The sequence below is a fragment of the Nesoenas mayeri genome, assembly GCF_963082525.1.
Source record: "Nesoenas mayeri genome assembly, chromosome: 29".
In the NCBI taxonomy this organism is placed as follows: domain Eukaryota; kingdom Metazoa; phylum Chordata; class Aves; order Columbiformes; family Columbidae; genus Nesoenas; species Nesoenas mayeri.
Window position 1 is genome coordinate 1,647,857 of NC_137561.1, and position 19,266 is coordinate 1,667,122.

General features: G+C 51.3%; 1 protein-coding gene across 1 annotated transcript; it reads left to right on the forward strand.

Moving 5' to 3' along the window:
* Positions 1-1,286: 1,286 nt before the first annotated feature.
* LOC308050625 (olfactory receptor 14J1-like) lies at positions 1,287-2,219 on the forward strand (the record flags this gene model as incomplete). The annotated part of the gene is made up of 1 exon (XM_080360783.1): positions 1,287-2,219. The coding sequence occupies one exon, from the start codon at positions 1,287-1,289 to the stop codon at positions 2,217-2,219; it is 933 nt and encodes a 310-aa protein (XP_080216909.1).
* Positions 2,220-19,266: the final 17,047 nt, after the last annotated feature.

Genomic DNA, 19,266 nt, shown 5'->3' on the forward strand with positions numbered 1-19,266 from the left:
GTCACTGAGACTCCTGAACTGCAACTCTGAGTGATCAGCACATCTGCCAGGAGGATCATGACATCCCTTCCCCACCCCTCTGCCTGTGCACAGCACCTGCATCACCTTGGCTGGACCCGTCAGCCAAGTCCCTGTGACCCCCTGCAGGTCAGATCCCTCCTGTGAGCAGCCCCCTGGCCTCCTGTCCCACCCAGCAAAGCCTCTGCCCTCAGGGCCGGGGGCTCCAAGGCATGAAGCAGCTCCTGTGCAGCCAGAGCTCCAGTTCCTCTGCAGAGCACAGGGGCTGAGAGCAGCTGCCCGGCACTGTTGGTGTCTGGGAGGTGGCTGCACAGCTGGGGAAGGGGGATGCTGTCTGAGTGCCCGGCTGCCTCTGCCCTGGCCTCTCTCACCCCCACCCTCACCGCATTTTCCTTCTTGCTCCCCTGCTCTGGGTCACTGCTGTTGGGATCTTGTTCTTGCTGTCAGGCTCTCTGGGGATGGCAGTTTCAGGTGCAGAGTCACAGCCTGATCTGGTGGGTCCTTTCCTGCAGGTGTGTCCATGGGCTCACGTGTCCCAGCTTTGCTCTGACCTGTGGGCTGTGGGCAATGCAGTCTGTGTGACTGGGGAATGAGCTGTGTGTGTCCTGGGCTAAACGTTGGGTGCTGAGACCTTAGGAAAGGGTGAGACCTGTCATGGTCTGAGGTGGGTCCTTCTGCTCTCAGCAGTGCCTGGTGGCTCTTCAGGGTAACATGGGAGTGTGATCAGCCTCCATCTCAGAAAGGTGCCAGCCCAGGGCAGCTGGAGCAGGACAGAGGGACAGAGCAGCTGCCCTCACTCTGCACTGACCCACAGGCACCCTCAGGTCTCGCAGGACTCGCTCTGTTCTCCCTGAGTGCAGCAGAAATGCTGAGGGTTTCTGACACCCAACAACACTCTGCAGTGAATATGGGGGGATATGTAAAAAAACCTGGAACTCCTAAACTGCCTTCACCATCTCTGCTCCCTATCACTGGGAAAGCAGGTGCTGACAGCCCTTCTGTGTTAGCAGAACCAGGACAATCCCCAACGTTCCCTGCCCCACTCCTGCAGAGCTGGGCTGACTTATCAACCTGACTTATTGGCCCTGCTCTTGGTTGCACATTTTCCAGCCCCAAGCAGGGCTGCAGCCACAGTGCTGAAAATGAGTGTCTGTGTGCGACAGGGGAGGGTCTATGGGAGTTGGTTTGATTTTTGTCAGAGAACTCTGCCCTGGATTCTCACTGTCTTTTTTTTTCTCATGACAGCGCCCCGTGCTCAGGAAAAGCAAATGTCCAAGAGCAGCTCCATCACCCAGTTCCTCCTCCTGCCGTTCACAGACACACGGGAGCTGCAGCTCTTGCACTTCTGGCTCTTCCTGGGCATCTACCTGGCTGCCCTCCTGGGCAACGGCCTCATCATCACCACCATAGCCTGGGACCAGCACCTGCACACCCCCATGTACTTCTTCCTGCTCAACCTCGCCCTCCTCGACCTGGGCTGCATCTCCACCATTGTCCCCAAATCCATGGCCAACTCTCTGTGGGACACCAGGGCCATTTCCTATGCAGGGTGTGCTGCACAACTCTTTCTGTTTGTCTTTTTAGTTTCAGCAGAGATTTATCTTCTCACTGTCATGTCGTACGACCGCTACATTGCCATCTGCAAACCCCTGCACTACGGGACCCTCCTGGGCAGCAGAGCTTGTGTCCACATGGCAGCAGCTGCCTGGGCCATTGGGTTTCTCACTGCTCTGCTGCACACGGCCAATACATTTTCACTGCGTCTGTGCAAGGGCAATGCCCTGGGCCAGTTCTTCTGTGAAATCCCCCAGATCCTCAAGCTCTCCTGCTCACACTCCTACCTCAGGGAACTTGGGCTTATTGTAGTCACTGTCTGTTTATCATTTGTGTGTTTTGTGTTTATTATGGTGTCCTATGTGCAGATCTTGAGGGCCGTGCTGAGGATCCCCTCTGAGCAGGGACGGCACAAAGCCTTTTCCACCTGCCTCCCTCACCTGGCCGTGGTCTCCCTGTTCCTCAGCACTGGCACGTTTGCCAACCTGAAGCCCCCCTCCATCTCCTCCCCAATCCTGGACCTGGTGCTGTCTGTTCTGTACTCGGTGGTGCCTCCAGCAGTGAACCCCCTCATCTACAGCATGAGGAACCAGCAGCTCAAGGATGCCCTGCGCAAACTCTTATCCCTCTGGTTTCTGAAGCAATAAACTGGCCATCTTCTTTTATACAGGAGTTTTAATGTAGCTAATTACAAGCCCAGCCTGTCAACTGTTTTTTCTGGTGTTGTTGGTTGTTTTCTTATTGTGATAATGTTGTCAACCCCATTTCTAATTCACTGCTGGCTTTTCTTTTCTAACTGTTGGATGCTTAAATGAGCAGCAGTGCTCTCCTTCTCTCTAAACAGAATAAAGGGCTCTTTAGTGACTTGTTTTTCACTATATTCTTCCTGCAAGGGCTTTTTGGAGCTGCAGGGACAGTTCCTGTGCGTGGGTGGAGGGGAAAACAGCTCTGGCATGGCAGCCCTGCCAGGGAGCAGCAGCGCTTGCTCTTCCAGAGCTGTTCTGGTTCCACTCCACACTCTCCTTCTCATCCCTGGTGTTGGTGCAAGGCCTGAGTGCTCTGGCAGCTTGGTCACCGTCCTGCTGTGTGTCAGTGCTGTGGGTGCAGGCAGGGACAGACAATGGGCACTGCTGTGACAGAGCTGGCCTCAGTAACAGTACTTGCACAAGGAAAAGTTATCTTCTTTGGGCAGTGCATGATGGTTTATATCTTCTTGCCAAGTTTCTCTCAAGCTTATTCCTACAGAAGTGGCCACAGATTCAAACACCAGAGTACAGCTGAACAGTGTGTGTGTGCAGGGCTGGCACACAGCAGTGTCCTCTCACAGCCAGGCTCCTGCCAGAGACCTGCAGGACCAGCAGAGCAGGGCTGGGCTGTGCCCCTGTGCACTGGACACCCCGTGGAAGGAGCCCCAGGTCAATCACCATGGACTGGCCCCTCACAACCACCATTTCCAGCACTGGCTTCTCATCCACAGAGGCTGTTTTCTCTCCATGGATGGACACTCAATGAATAGTTCAGAAGTCCATGTTTGCCTTGTACAAATGAGATGTGAGCACGCACATCATGTACGTGAGGTGACATGAACCTGAGTGAGCACAAACACCATCAACTATTCCTTTCCATTCCGTGAAGGACTGTGAGACAGACGAGGTCTTGAGGTCACTTCATATTGGGAGGAACAACCTATGGGAAATCAGCTGAATGCTGCACTGGGTTGTGCTTCCTTGAACTGAGCTCCCTGTGTCCATTCCTCATGATGTGGGACATGTCAGATGAGTGCAGAGCAGGTGACACAGCGCAGGGCTGAGGTGTTTCCCGTCCTTTGGGAGTGGCAACAGGAGGTTGGAGGGACACTGTGACTCCTGCCGCTGTGTGTAAAAGGGACAGACTCTGTCTCTGAGAGTCCCTGGGTGAACAAGGAGTCCTGAGACCAACTCAGATATGGATGCCTGACAGAATCTGATATTTCTGTATGTGATTCCATAGACAAATCCCACTGGATCAGTAAGATACATCTCAGCTGCCTTGAAAAGGAACATTGCAAGTGCTCCTGTCTGCTCTGTCACTCTTTCTTGTGATTCCAGATTGTGGTCTCATAAGTGTCAAGGAAACCAGAATGGCTCTTGGGTCTTTAGAAAACGCAGACCTCAAATCCATCTTCAGGAAGAGCAGGAATAGGAATGGGGAGAATAACAGGCTGGCCACCCTGCTTCCCTCCCTGGGAAGGGGATGGGACACGTCCTCCTGCAGCCATTTCCAGGAATGTGAGTGACAAGGAAGGGATTGCTGAACCCAAATGGACAGGGGAAAGAAAGGCATGTTGTGTACAGGGCGTTTGCAAGGCTCAGCCATGGTCTCCTTCTGGCCAGAGTGGTGCTGATGGGGCTCAAGAAGTGGATGCTGGGTGGGAAGTTGGCTGAACCATCCAGCACAAATATCACCAGTGATACGAAGTCCTGTGTGCAGCCAGTTACTGGTGTCATCCCTCAGTGACCAGCACTTGGACAACACTGTTGAACATCTTTATTCTCCCCTTCTATGATGTAACGGAGTGAAGCCTTATTGCCTTTGAGGATGATACAAACCTGGGTGGCGGCCTTGAGCAGCCGCACCTGGTTCACCCTGAGCAGGAGAGTGAGACAAGATGAGTGAGACAAGGGCTCCTTGCAAACCTGAGTTATTCTGTGATTTGACAGAATTTTTGCCTTGGGGAGGTTTCTGGAGAGAGAATAGGTGGAAGAATAGGGGAAAAAAAAAAAAAAAAAAAAAAAAAGGTAATGCAGAAGAAAAGATATGGAAGGTGTTAACGGAAGTACAGAAGTTCCAGTGAGGAGTGCTTTTCCCTCACAGTGTTAGTAGAAAATATATTTGACATATTTGAACAAGGTGAGGAAGAGATATGGGTGTCTATAGCCTGTGGGAAAGAGGGGCAGGGGTAGGAATGTATAGAACATGCTTCAGTCTGTTGAGGTCCTGAGTGCTAAGGAGGTGGAAGGCTGGGTGTGGTATTATGAGATCAGTTGTGTCTCACACACTCATAATCCAGTCAGAATCCTGTGGGTGTGAAGGGGACAGTGGGGTCAGTTCTGTGTCTGGAGGTGACAGCCCAGCAGCAGGGACATGGCTGGGAAAGAACCTCTGCCCAAGGGCCCACAGGTCTTACCCAGGAAGAGAGATGGGTTGTCATGCCCATCCCACCTGAGAACATGACGGGACATGGGCAGGGACATGGTCGTGTCTGTCAGAGAGGCTGAAAGGCCAGCAGCACTCATGGGATTTAGAAGATCATGGGGAGGTGACTTCTCTATGCTCAGATAAAAAAACACAAGAAGCCTAACGGGTTGGGTTCCCTGCATGAAGGGCAGTTTATGAGATGGTCGAGCTTTTCTTGATAGTGGGAAGAAGCAGGAAAGAGAAAAAAGAAGTCTACTTGGAAGGTGAGGAATGGATATGAGGAGTAAGAAATGTCACTGGAAGGGCAGTGCTGTGGGGCAAGAGGTGACCCAGAGGGAGCTGGATCAGCCCATGGTTTGTGTTCCAAAGAGCAGCCGGTGAGGGTGCAGACACAGCAGTGAAGGTGCAGAGATGCTGGGTGAGAGCAGGTGGGAAGCGAGATGGGTGTCTGCAGCCTGCAGGGAAAGAGGGGCAGGGGCAGCACCGTGTGGAACAGCCTGTGGTGGAGATGGCAAAGGGCGCTGTAAGGCTGGAAGGGACCCACAGAAGCCAGGTCTGTGTCCCCTTGGCCAGGGCAGTTGTCTCTGTAACTGACCCCAGGAGCAGACATGTTGTCCTCATGGCACTGGGGCCTCGGTGTCTCCTTGCAGCCCCATGGGGAAGCTGGAAGTTGTTGTCCCAGTGTTGTCCTTCCCTGGGCCTTGCACACCCACATGCCACGGTCCCAGGAAGAGCCCTGAGCCGTGTGTGAGGGACAGGATCCCCCTTCCCATTGTCTGGAGCTCATGGCTCCTCCTTTCTGCTTCAGAAAGCAAACCAAGGGGTTTCTGAGCATTGGAGCTGAAGAAAAGACTCAAAGGAGACCTCATGGTGGCTACAGCTTCCTCACAAGGGGACAAGGAACGTTAAGTATTGATCTCTTCTCTCTGGTGACCAATGATAGAACCTGAGGGAAAGGCAGAAGATGTGTCAGGGAGGTTTAGATTGGACATTCAGAAAAGGTTCTTCCCCAGAGGTACTGGACACTGAACAGGCTCCCCAGGGAGGTGTCACGGCCCCAACCTGACAGTGTTCAACAAGAGACTGGACAACATCCTCAGACACACGGGGTGAACTGTGAGGTGTCCTGTGCAGGGACAGGAGTTGGACTCCATGATCCTTTGGGTCCTTCCAACTCAGGAGATTCCTTGATTCTATGAAATACTAGGTCATCATATACATGTCCACTGTGTGCATGTGGTGAGATGAACCCAAGGGAGCACAAATTCAATCAGCTATTCCTTGGGGTGCCATAAAGGTCAGTGGGACAGAGATGGTGTTCAGGGGTCTCTTCCAACCTCTGTTATTGTAGGATTCCATGAATCTTTTCCTTGGAGATCTAAAATGCCCCAGAGTAAATACAGCAGCTCCTCTGAGGAACGTTTCTCCACTCAAACCCTTGATAGGAAATCTATCAGATACATTTGATGAAAGCAGCTCAGTTTGATCTGCTCACACACTGGACCACAAGGAGGGTGATGGTGGGTACGATGCCGTGTGGTCACTTGTGTCTCAGGAACTCATTGTCCAGTAGGAACCAATGGGTGTGGAGGGCACTGTGAGGTCACTTCTGCCTCTGCAGGGGATTGGCCAACAGCAGGAACATGGCTGGCAAAGGACTGTGAGGTCACACACACAGACGAGCAATGGGGCCCAATCAGCATGGCTTGATGAAAGGCAGGTCCTCCTTGACCAGCCTGATCTCCTTCTGTGACAAGGTGACCGCTGAGCAGATGAGGGAAAGTCTGTCGTGGGGAGTGAATGCGCCACACGGGCTGTGGGTGTTGTGTCCTTAGACTGCAGTGAAGCCTTTGACACCGTGTCCCACAGCATCTCCTGGAGAAGCTGCAGCTCGTGGCCTGGATGGTGTATCTGCGATGAGTAAAGAACTGGCTGGAAGGCATTTTAGAGCCATTTGTCCCCTTCCTGTTCACATGGGCGTCCCATGAATGCATCACTGCTCTACCCCAGTGTAGACAGGCACAAGGCCTTCTCCTCCTGGACCTCTCACCAATGCCACTGGTTTCTCCAGCACCCTCATCCTGGACTGTGGGATGCCCAGAACAGCCCCCCAAGACAGTTTGACAAAGTCTTTTTTCTACTCCATCCCCACATCCCTGCTCAATCCCCTCATGTACAGTTCAAGGACCAGAAAGGTTGGGTGCAAGTGGGACATTGAGAAAAATGGTCAGGAAAGCTTTGAGGTGCACAGAGAGCCCATCACCATGTTGGCAAGCTGCTCTCTCTGAACAGGCCCAGAGGACCTGGACAGCATTTGCTGTGTCCCAGAAACTCGCCTGGAAGGTTGGGATATGGAGAAGAGGTTTGGTCTGGGAAGGGACAGACAGGGGCTGGTGGAACTGGCTGGTGTGACCGTGAGACGTCTCCCAAACACCTCAGAAAAGTCCTGGCTCTCAGGGAGGCTGCATGGTCCTCTGAGAAAGAAAATAGCAAACATGACTTATCATGGATTCATAGAATAATTGTGGTTGGAAGAGACCCTTAAGATCATCGAGTCCAACCATAACCTCAATCTGGCATTAAAACATGTCCCTAAGAGTCCCATCTATCTGTGTTTTAAACACCTTCAGTGATGGGGACTCCACAACCTCACTGCGCAGTCTGTTCCATTGCTTCAAAACCCTTTCCCTGAAGAAGTTTTTCCTCATATCCAATCTAAACCACCCCGTGTGCAACTTGAGGCCATTTCCTCTTGTCCTATCACTTGCTACTTGGGAGAAGAGACCAACACCCTCCATGATAAAACCTCTTTTCAGGTAGTTGGAGACAGTGACAAGGTCTCCCCTCAGCCTCCTGTTCTCCAGGCTGAACAGCCCCAGCTCCCTCAACCGCTCCTCGTGAGACTGGTGCTCCAGACCCTTCACCAGCCTTGTCACCCTCCTCTGAACTCTCTCCAGCACCTCAATGTCTTCCTTGCCATGAGGGGCCTCAAACTGACCCCAGGATTCAAGGTGCAGCCTCACCAGTGCCCAGTACAAAGGGATGATCACTTCTCTAGTCCTGCTAAAGCTCTGATTGAATCAAGGCTTGAACACCTTGGTGTGACCCAGTTGGTGACAGGTTGGACTGCAGACTCCTGAGGTCCCTTCAGCCTCAGTTCTCTCATGATCCCATTGTGATGTTGGGCTCTGTTTCAGACTGGAGCAGAGCAGGCGATGATGGGGCAGGACCCACCTGTGCTGTAGGTGACCATCTAAACCAACATCCCAGCCAGGGAACCAGCCAACACCTCAGTGTGACTCGCTCTGGGCAACGTGTGAGGAGTCCTGGGCAGGGCAGGTTCAGAGGGCATGGGGCGCTGTGCAAGACACAACATGATCTTGGCTTCATGCCTGCAGGCCCATCAGATGTCAGTTGATGTCAATGACAATTAAAATAAGAACTGAAGACAAAGATCCAAAGCAAAGGAAGGTGTCAACTTTCTTTCTTCCTTTCTTGCTCTTTCTTTCTTTCTTTCTTTCTTTCTTTCTTTCTACTTATTCATGTATGTATTTATGTATTTATTTATTTACTTATTTGTTTATTTATTTATTGATTTACTCATTTACTTATTTACTTACTTATTTATGTATGTATTTATTTACTTATTTGCTTACTTATTTACTTATCTACTTATTTATTTTAAAGTCTTTGTAAGGGAGTCTCTTTTATTTGGAAAGGAAAGAGTTCTCCAGAACTGGGGACGGATTTAGGACACAAATGTCTTCAGCTCCAGGGACACAAACATCTGGTGCCAGTGTAGATGCCCCGGGAACCCCTGCCCAGGCTCCACCTGCACTGCACGGTGCTCTGGTCTCCCCAGGTCCTGTGTGATAGATGTCAATCCCAGCCCAGCACCTCAGGTACACTGGGCCCTAAAATGGCCCTGGCTGTTAATGGTGAGACACCTGATGACTGATGTTTATCTGGAAATGTCCACTTTATTGTTGTTGTTTTGTTTGTGGTTTGTTTTGTTGTCTTTGTTGCTGTTTTGTTTTTGGTTTTGGTTGTTGTTATTAATTGGTTTGAGGGTTTTTTTGCTTTGGTTTTTTGGGGTTTTTTGCTTCTTTTGTTTGGTTGGTTTCTTTGTTTGATTGGAGATCTTTGTTTAGTTGTTTTTTTAACATATTAAAATTAAAAAGAAAAAAGCCAAAAAGTGAATTATGGGGAAGGAGAATAAATTCTGGTCTTCCCCTGTACTTATTTTACCAAGTCTCTGGTGGCCAATGAGGAAACCAGCAGACTGGGGGTGGGGATGAGGAGCCAGGTGGTCCATACAGTGTCCAGTCTCAAGGACTGTTCTCCTGCCTGCCCAGATGTCTCCAGGAGACCCTCTGGATCAGTGTCCATTGTAGAGTGCTGCTGTCACTTCTATACACTGGAAAGTGATTGAAAATACCTTTGAAAGATTAAACCCTCCTTTATGAAATCTTCTTTGAAATCCTCATCACTAAGTGTCCCATTGGACCTTCTCCAGTTAGTTCTGCAAGTCTTGAAGATGTGAAGAAAATTAGGGAAAGAAACATTGCTCGTTAGGGCTTTCTGTCTTTTAATGAGCCCCATGGTGTGTTTGGTGCTGAGTCCATGAACCTCAGATACCAAGGACAGACTGAAGAATCTGCTCAAGAAGTCCAAGCCAGAACAAACTCCAAAGTACCCTGAAGCATTAATGGGCCCCACTGAGGGCTGTTACTGACAAAGCCTCCCAGGGACTCGTTAGAGCAGATAACTGGAGGCAGTGATTGCATCAGGCAAAGGCAAAGTGCAGCAGCTCTGATGCTGAGAAAGCCCTTGGTTTGTCTGATGAAGGACAATGGCCAAGCCTTGAGCCCCTGCCCCTGGAAGGGAGATCCTGTCCCTCCCGTGTGGCTCAGGGCTCTTCCTGGGGCTGTGGGGAGTGCGATGCCCAGTGCAGGACAATGGTGTGACACTCCCTGGGGGTGCAAAGAGGCAATGGGGTGCCATGGCCATGACAACCACGTGTCTCCTCTTAGACCTCACTGGCAGGGACATCAGCCATAGCCAAGGGGACAAAGACCTTGGCTCTTTCAGGGACATCCATCCTTGTCAGCGCCCTTGGCCATGTCCACCATGGTCCATCCTGCACTGTCCCAGTGCCATCATCTTGGAAAGTGATTTTCAAGAGTTCTTGACCCACGACTGTCCTTCTCTCTCAATGTTCTACCCCAGTCAGCAACTACGACCACAATAGCTGCTCATGTACCCATCCAACCTATTAAGTGCGATATGGAAGATAACCGAAGGGAATGGAGAAACCCGTGGGTTAAGAAATAGCATTTTAATAAGACAATAAAAATAGTATAATATACTACTACTACTATGTATATAATTAAATGAAATGAAATTTAAAAATTAAAATGAAATATAAAAAGTCAAACTAAATTAAATTAAGTAAATATATTCAGTGCAATCCATCATGTAACTCCAGTCACACGGAACAGCCAGTCCTGGAGAAAGGAGCACCTTGGTCCCAAACAACCAATCCCAGCAAGACAGAGCAAAAAGGCCCTAGGCCCAAGTGCAAAATGGCAGAATAGCAAAAAACTCACCCAAAACTCCCAGCAGAACAAAAATTCCAAACTAAACTAACCATAGTACCTGGCAAATCTGAACTGATGGAAGTAACCAGCCAGAAATGTCAGCTGGAGCTTTATACTGAGTATGACACTAATTGTAGGTGTGGAAATATAAGGGAAGATTGGCAAGAAGGAGATTTGTAAACACGCTTAAGTGACTGTACCCAGAGTTTAGAAAACACAAATCACACTAATTTAGGTTTAACCTTGTGTACTTCACAAGTTGAACCTGTATCTTTATAGAACATAGACTTGTGAAATCTTAAAGGCACCTCCTCAAACATCCTTGAAATTCCTGCTCTACTCAATGACAGGAAGATGTGCCAGGGGAGGGTCAGGTTGGACATGAGGAAAAGGTTCTTCCCCTAGAGGTGCTGGACACTGAACAGGCTCCCCAGGGAGGTGTCACGGCCCCAACCTGACAGTGTTCAAGAAGAGACTGGACAACGTCTTCACACACACGGGGTGACCTGTGGGGTGTCCTGTGCAGGGACAGGACTTGGACTCCATGATTCTTGTGGGTCCTTCCAACTCAGGACATTCTATGATTCTATGAAACATTAGGTCAAAAGTCCATATTTTCATTGTACAGATGAGATGTAAACACATGGCTCAGGGTTCTTCCTGGGACCGTGGGATGTGGGTGTGCAAGGCCCAGGGAAGGACAACACTGGGACAACAACTTCCAGCTTCCCCATGGGGCTGCAAGGAGGCAGCGAGGCCCCAGTGCCATGAGGACAACATGTCTGCTCCTGGGGTCACTGGCAGAGACAACTGCCCTGGCCAAGGGGACACAGACCTGGGTTCTGTGGGTCCCTTCCAGCCTTACAGCGCCCTTTGCCATCTCCACCACAGGCTGTTCCACACGGTGCTGCCCCTGCCCCTCTTTCCCTGCAGGCTGCAGACACCCATCTCGCTTCCCACCTGCTCTCACCCAGCATCTCTGCACCTTCACTGCTGTGTCTGCACCCTCACCGGCTGCTCTTTGGAACACAAACCATGGGCTGATCCAGCTTCCTCTGGGTCACCTCTTGCCCCACAGCACTGCCTGTCCGTGACATTTCTTACTCCTGATATCCAGTGTCTACTTCCCAATCTGCACTTGGTGGCTTTGGGTTTTTTTCTCTGCTGCTTTTTACCACTACTTTGGAAGCTTTACCACCTCAGAAACTGCCCATCAAGCAGAGATCCAACCTGTTATTCTTCTAGTCATCTTACACTTATCCAGAGAGAAGTAACCTCACCATGATCTCCTAAATTCCATGAGTGCCGCTGGCCTTTCAGCTTCTCTGATACACACGACCATGTCCCTGCTGCTGTCCCATCATGTTCTCAGGTGGGATGGATGTGACAACCTGTCTCCAAGGTCTCTTCCTGGGTAGGATCTGTCAGACTTAGGCTGAGGTTCTTTCCCAGCCATGTCCCTGCTGCTGGGCTGTCACCTCTAGAGACAGAACTGGCCTCACTGTCCCCTTCACAGCCACAGGATTCTGACTGGATTATGAGTGTCTGAGACACAACTGAACTCATATTGCCATAACTATCCATCACCTTTTTTATGGCCCAGGGCTCGATCAGATCAAAGTATACTTGTTTTATCAAATTTATCAAATATATTCCCTACTAGAGATTTGAGTTGAAAAACACTCTTCAGAGGAACTGCTGTATTTTTGTTGACAACATTAGAACTCGTTTTATGTCTCTTATTCTTTTTATCCTTCCTCTTCTTATTTTGTCTTCAAAATACTCTGCACAAAGGAAAGATTCATTTAATCTCAGAATAACTTGAGGTTTGAAGAGAGCCCTTGTCCCACTTGTCTCACTGTCCTGCTCCAGGCAGGATGAACCAGGTGAGGCTGTTCAAGGGTTCCTCCCAAATTTGCATCATTCACAGAGGAGCTGACAGTGCACTCGTCACATCACACAGAGGGAGAAAAAAGATGTTTAACAGTGTTGGTCCAAGTGCTGGTCACTGAGAGATGAAACTAGTAACTGGCTGCATGGTGGGCTTTGTACCACTGATGACATTTGGCTTGATTGTCCAGCCAGCTTTCCACTCAGCTTCCAATTCTCCAGCCCAGAGATCTCTGATCTGGCTACTGGGACACCACGGAACACCATGTCTGTGACCCTGCAAAATTCCAGGTATGGAGGCAGGTTGACCAGCCATTAATTCTCCTTTGTGCTTTTCATGCAGATGGGTTTGATATCTACCTTTTTCAAGGACCTCTAAACCCCTCTGACCACTTTGTCACTTTTGAAAGCACAATCCAGAATCATGGGCCAGGGTGACAGAGCAGACTGGAGCACTTGCAATGAGCCTATCCACGGCAGCTGAGATGAATCTCACTGGGGCAGTGAGTGAATCTCACCTCCCAATATGAAGTGACCTCAAGACCTTCTCTGTGCCACAGACCTTAATGGAAGCAAAAGAAATAGCTGAGAATGTTTGTGCTCACTTGTGTTCATCTCACCTCACATCCATGATGTGCGTGCGCACATCACATCTGCACCTATTCATTCAGTGTCCCTCCATGGAGGGAAGAACAGCGTCTGTGGGTGAGAGGCCAGTGCTGGAAATGGTGGTTGTGAGGGGCCAGTCCATGGTGACTGACCTGGGGCTCCTTCCACGGGGTGTCCAGTGCACAGGGGCACAGTCCAGCCCTGCTCTGCTGGTCCTGCAGGTCTCTGGCAGGAGCCTGGCTGTGAGAGGACACTGCTGTGTGCCAGCCCTGCACACACACACTGTTCAGCTGTACACTGGGGTTTCATCTGTGGGCCAGTTTCTTGGGTATATTCTTGAGAGAAGGTTTGGAAGAAGACCTAAACCTTCAGGCTCTGCCCATAGGAGATCACCTTTCTATCTGGAAAGGCTGTTGTGAGGCCAGCTCTGTCACAGCAGTGCCCATTGCCTGTCCCTGCCTGCGCCCACAGCACTGACACACAGCAGGACGGTGATCAAGCTGCCAGAGCACTCAGGCCTTACACCAACACCAGGGATGAGAAGGAGAGTGTGGAGTGGAACCAGAACAGCTCTGGAAGAACAAGCGCTGCTGCTCTCTGGCAGGGCTGCCATGCGAGAGCTCCTTTCCCTCTCACCCATGCACACACGATCTATCCCTGCAGCTCCAGAAAGATCCTGGAGAAACAATGCCGGTGAAAAAAAATGGTGAAGGACCCTTTATTTTGCTTAAACACAGAGAACACAATTCCACACTGATACAGCCACTCGGTGTGAAAAGAAAAGCAGGCAGTGAATTACAAAGGGAATTAAAATATTATCATAATAAAAAAAAACCCCACAAATAGCCACAAAAAATACTGCACACAGGATGAAACTCTAATGAGATATACTCTTATGTAGAAGAAGATAGAGACAGTTTATAGCTTCAGAAGAAATCAAGTCATCAGTTTCCAGAGGGCATCCTTGAGCTCCTGGTTCCTCATGCTGTAGATGAGGGGGTTCACTGCTGGAGGCACTGAAGAGTACATAACAGACACCACCAGGTCCAGGGATGGGGAGGAGATGGAGGGGGGCTTCAGGTTGGCAAAGATGCCTGTGCTGACAAACAGGGAGACCACGGCCAGGTGAGGTAGGCAGGTGGAAAAGGCTTTGTGCCGGCCCTGCTCAGAGGGGATCCTCAGCACGGCTCTCAAGATCTGCACATAGGACACCACAATGAACACAAAACAGCCAAAAGTTAAACAGGCAGTGACCACAATAAGCCCAAGTTCCCTGAGGTAGGAGTGTGAGCAGGAGAGCTTGAGGATCTGGGGCATTTCACAGAAGAACTGGCCCAGGGCATTGCCCTTGCACAGGGGCAGTGAAAATGTATTGGCCGTGTGCAGCAGAGCATTGAGAATCCCAGTGGCCCAGGCAGCTGCTGCCATGTGGACACAAGCTCTGCTGTCCAGGAGGGTCCCGTAGTGCAGGGGTTTGCAGATGGCAACGTAGCGGTCATACGACATGATGGTGAGGAGACAAAACTCTGCTGTGATCAAGAAGATAAACAAAAAGAGCTGTGTCGCACATTCCAAGTATGAGATGGCCCTGGAATCTGAGAGGGAATTGGCCATGGACTTGGGAAGAGTGGTGGAGATGCAGCCCATGTCAAGGAGGGCGAGGTTGAGCAGGAAGAAGTACATGGGGGTGTGGAGGTGCTGGTCCCAGGCTATGGTGGTGATGATGAGGCCGTTGCCCAGGAGGGCAGCCAGGTAGATGCCCAGGAAGAGCCAGAAGTGCAAGAGCTGCAGCTCCCGTGTGTCTGTGAAGGGCAGGAGGAGGAACTGGGTGATGGAGCTGCTGTTGGACATTGGCTGCCTGTGGGCATGAGGACCTGTGCAAGAAGGAAAAGGTTTAGATTGAGACTTCTCTCAGAAAAACCAAAGCCATTTCCCACAGACCCTCACACACAGAGACACTTTTCTTCTTCCAGGAGAACGTCCTGGCTGGGCCCTCGTCGATGCTTGATGAGTGTGCAATGAAGAGGAGGGTCTGTGCCCAGGCGCTCCTGAGGACTCAGCCTGACCCTGTGTGATCGGGTGGGCAGGGGCCAGTCCTGGTGTTCAGCTTTGTCAGCTGGAGCCGCTCCTGGTGCAGAAGGGACTGTCAGCATCTGCACCCTCAGGCCTGAGAAACTGAGTTTGAGAGGTTTGGGGTTTCTACAGCTCCTTCTCCCCTCCCACCCTGGGGAGTGTTGTTGGGTGTCAGAAACCCTCAGCATTTCTGCTGCACTCAAGGACAACAGAGCGAGTCCTGCGAGACCAGAGGGTGCCTGTGGGTCAGTGCAGAGTGAGGGCAGCTGCTCTGTCCCTCTGTCCTGCTCCAGCTGCCCTGGGCTGGCACCTTTCTGAGATGGGGGCTGATCACACTCCCATGTTACCCTGAAAAACCACCAGGTGCTGCTGAGAGCAGAGGGATCCACCTCAGACCATGACAGGTCTCACCCTTTCCTAAGGTCTCAGCACCCAACGTTTAGCCCAGGACACACACAGCTCATTCCCCAGCCCCACAGACTGCATTGCCCACAGCCCACAGGTCAGAGCAAAGCTGGGACACGTGTGCCCATGGACACACCTGCAGGAAAGGACCCACAAGATCAGGCTGTGACTCTGCAGCTGAAACTGCCATCCCCAGAGAGCCTGACAGCAAGAACAAGATCCCAACAGCAGCGACCCAGAGCAGAAGGAAAATGCAGTGAGGGTGGGGGTGAGAGAGGCCAGGGCAGAGGCAGCTGGGCACTCAGACAGCGTCCCCCTTCCCCAGCTGTGCAGCCACCTCCCAGACACCAACAGTGCCGGGCAGCTGCTCTCAGCCCCTGTGCTCTGCAGAGGAACTGGAGCTCTGGCTGCACAGGAGCTGCTTCATGCCTTGGAGCCCCCGGCCCTGAGGGCAGAGGCTTTGCTGGGTGGGACAGGAGGCCAGGGGGCTGCTCACAGGAGGGATCTGACCTGCAGGGGGTCACAGGAACTTTTCTCTCTTCTCCCTCCCGTAATCATTCCGGGTTCAGTTTCCTCTCATTTCTGATCATTTTCCTGCTCCCTGGAGATTCTCCCCTGGGAGGTGTTTCCCTGTCCATGTCTGTTCCCTGTCAGTACTCACAGACCATCCCACCCCCTGTGCCCTCCCCCTGGCCCTACAGATCCTGCCTGTTCACAGGCACTGCCTGGGGGCATCTTCCTGTCTGCAGGCTGGAAAACAGGACAGGTCAGACTAAGGCTGACGGGTCCAGCCAAGGTGATGCAGGTGCTGTGCACAGGCAGAGGGGTGGGGAAGGAATGTCATGAGCCTTCTGGCATATGTGCTGATCACTCAGAGCTGCAGTTCAGGAGTCTCAGTGACTTGTTTCAGCATGAGAACTCATTTTCAATTTTATCCTTTCCTGCAGCCCCTCACCCCTTGGGAGAGGAAACTGAAAAGACAGGCTCAGCAAAGCTCCTTATCTGTCTGGTAATCCTTGCATTGATCTTGTCATTGGGTCATTGCCTTAGATAAATCCTGCAGGTGATCTGGAGCTGTGAGCAGTGATGACCCACACAGCACCCTCTCCACAACATGACCCTGTCCTACCAGGTCTTGCTCCTTTCCCCAACAGCTTCTCCCCTCAGTGTTGCTGGGCTCTCCCGGGCAGGCTGAGCGCTGACCCTGGCAGGGGGCAGAGTCCCTGCCCGGCACAGCCCTGGGGTGCAGGGACCCTGCTCTGCAGGACAGCCCTGGCCACCCCTGCCTGCACAAAGAGCTTCTCACACCTGGAGTCATCCTCAGCAGGAGGCAGCTGCCATGTGTTATCCCTCTGTTGGTTTAAGGAGGAAATCCCTGCTCTGCTGCAGGTCCTCCTTATCTATACAAGAAAGTCTCTGATATTTTTACTTACATATCTCGTTTAATGTACCAGCGTTAGGAAATTCCACCAAAATCTACAGATGTAATAATATGCAGCCACAGACTTACTGTCTGTGAAGATTTCACTCCTTGTGAACTCACAGCAATCCTCCCCCCACATTTCCTTTCCTCTTTCTCTGCCTGGCTCCTGTGCCCTCGGTGCTGCAGGCAGAGCCCTCAGCCCTGCTGCGTGTGCAGAGGAGCTGCTCCTGGGCAGAGCTGTCTCTCTGCAGCGCTGCCGCTGCCATGAGCTCCCTGTGTCCCAGGAGCCCAGCCCAGCTCAGCACCACAGGAGCAGCCCATGATGTCCCTTTCTCTGTCCCCTCTGGGCTCCTCCAGGTGTCCCTGGGGCTCCAGAGGCACATCCTTGAAACAACTTCAATTAATCAGTGATGTTGATTCTCTCTCCTCTGAAGAGACACATCATTGTGTTCTTTGTATTAAATAAAGTATTAGTATGAGAATCAACTTTTCTTGTCCCATCCTTAGACAGGACACCAGGAAGATTACAGCAAAGGATCTAATTCCTCCAATCCGGGGGAGGAATATCTTCAGTTGAATGAGTTCAGACATTTTATTCTGGTTTTATACTCCTAGGTCTAGAGAGACATTCATCAGTCTTTGCCCATGTCATGTCTGTGCTCTGATTCAAAGCCTTTGCACATATGGGCTCTTGGACACTTGGTACCAGGTTTCTTGTGCAGGTCAGAGCCGGGCTGGTGCCGGGTGGCTCAGCCCAGATGTGAGGCCATGTCCTCAGCCAGGGACCTGACTGGGGAGCTGGAGCTGTCAGTGCTGCAGACAGAGCTGTGACACGGATGGAATGAACTGCGAGGCAGGGTGGCAGGAGTGAGTTCATCTGGTCTGCAAGGACAGCAGCCTCCAAGCACAGCAACAGTCCAGATCAGAACTCAGTCCAGACCTGGAAGGCAATTCAAGGGCCCCACAAGGAGCTGTTACTACTTCAGGAACAGTTAGAAGAGAAACGAAGACACTGTGTGGCCACTGATAAATTTAAGAAGGTAGAGAAGTGATAATCTCTGTGTCTCTTGTCCTCTGTCTTCACCAGCAAGGTCTCACAGGCATCTGTGGCTGGAGGCAGAACAAGCAGCAGTGCATGGGGATCAAGTCAGGGATCACTGGTACTAACACAATCCTCTCCAGTCTATGGGACAGCAGGGGCAGCATCCCAGGAGCTGGGACAGCAGGACCATGTCACAGTGAGGCCACTCTCCACCATCTTGGAAAGCTCATGGAGACTGGGGGGACTCCCTGACCACTGGCAGCTCTCACACAGTGTGTGCACTTTTCAAAATGGCCCATGGGTGAGCAGGGGAACTAAGGGCTGTGCCCCAGAGCATGGCCACTGGGACCCCATTGCTGGGTGTCTGGAAGAGAAGGTGACGGGGTTTGCCCAGGGCAGGTTGTGCCTGTCCATCCTGTTTGCTTTCTGTGAGGAAAGGACAGGGTTGTGGACGTGGGGAGACCATTGGTGGTCTGTTACCAGTGGGGGTCTGTACCCTGTAAGTCAGCAAGGCATTCAGTGTCATCCTCTGCGATATTTTTGTGTCCAAGGTAGGATATTATGGTCAGTCTGCAAGTAGATGGGTAAATCCAATCTGGATGGTTGGGCTTGGAAAGGTGCTGTAGAAAGGGAGAAACTTTCCAGTCCTGAGGACAGTCCAGCACTGGAAGCTGTTTCCCAGGAGTGCACACCCACTCTGTCCCAGAAAGTGACCAAGATGTGTTTGGATAAAGCCCTGAGCAATCTGGTCTGACCCTGCTGTGAGCAGGAGGTTGGTCAAGATGCCTCCTGAGGTCCCTTTGAGCCTGAATGACGCTGTCCTTCCTTCCTCTTCATGTTTTCAAATTAGGGAGAACTCTCTGTTTCTCCCTGAGCACAGAAGTAATCCACATGAGGTGCAGGGCTGCTTTGCAAGTGCCCCCAAACAGTCCTGACCACATCTTTTCCATCCTTTTTCTTTTGCCCTCAGCTAAGATCTTACTGTTTGCTGTCCTAATGCCTCTCCAGAAAGAACAGCCTGTGTTGTTAACCCTTTCAGAGCAGGTTGTTCAAGAGGTGTCAGCATCCATGTACAGAGTCTGCACATCAGCCAGACACAAATCCATCATTATAGAAATGGAGACGAGACACTTGACCAGCTCCTTGCACCCAGATATCAGCGTGACATGTCTGCTGAGATGCCAGGGAACACCTAAAATCTACGTGAAGGGTATGTGAGTCCTGGTTGGGTATCCTGGCTTGTCTCCTGACCCATGTGGTGCTTCAGGCTGTGAAGAGAATCAAAACCAGCCATTGGACTAGGGTAGTTCCATTTTACACGTGTCACACAGGGCAGATGAGGGAGCTCAGAACTCCAGACTCTGCTGCACTGTTGGGACTGCAGAGACTGGAAATGCAGGTGACAGTGTGTGTCAGTGCACACACATACAGATTCTGGCTTCCTTTGGGCCTTTGCACCGACCTGGGATCTGTTC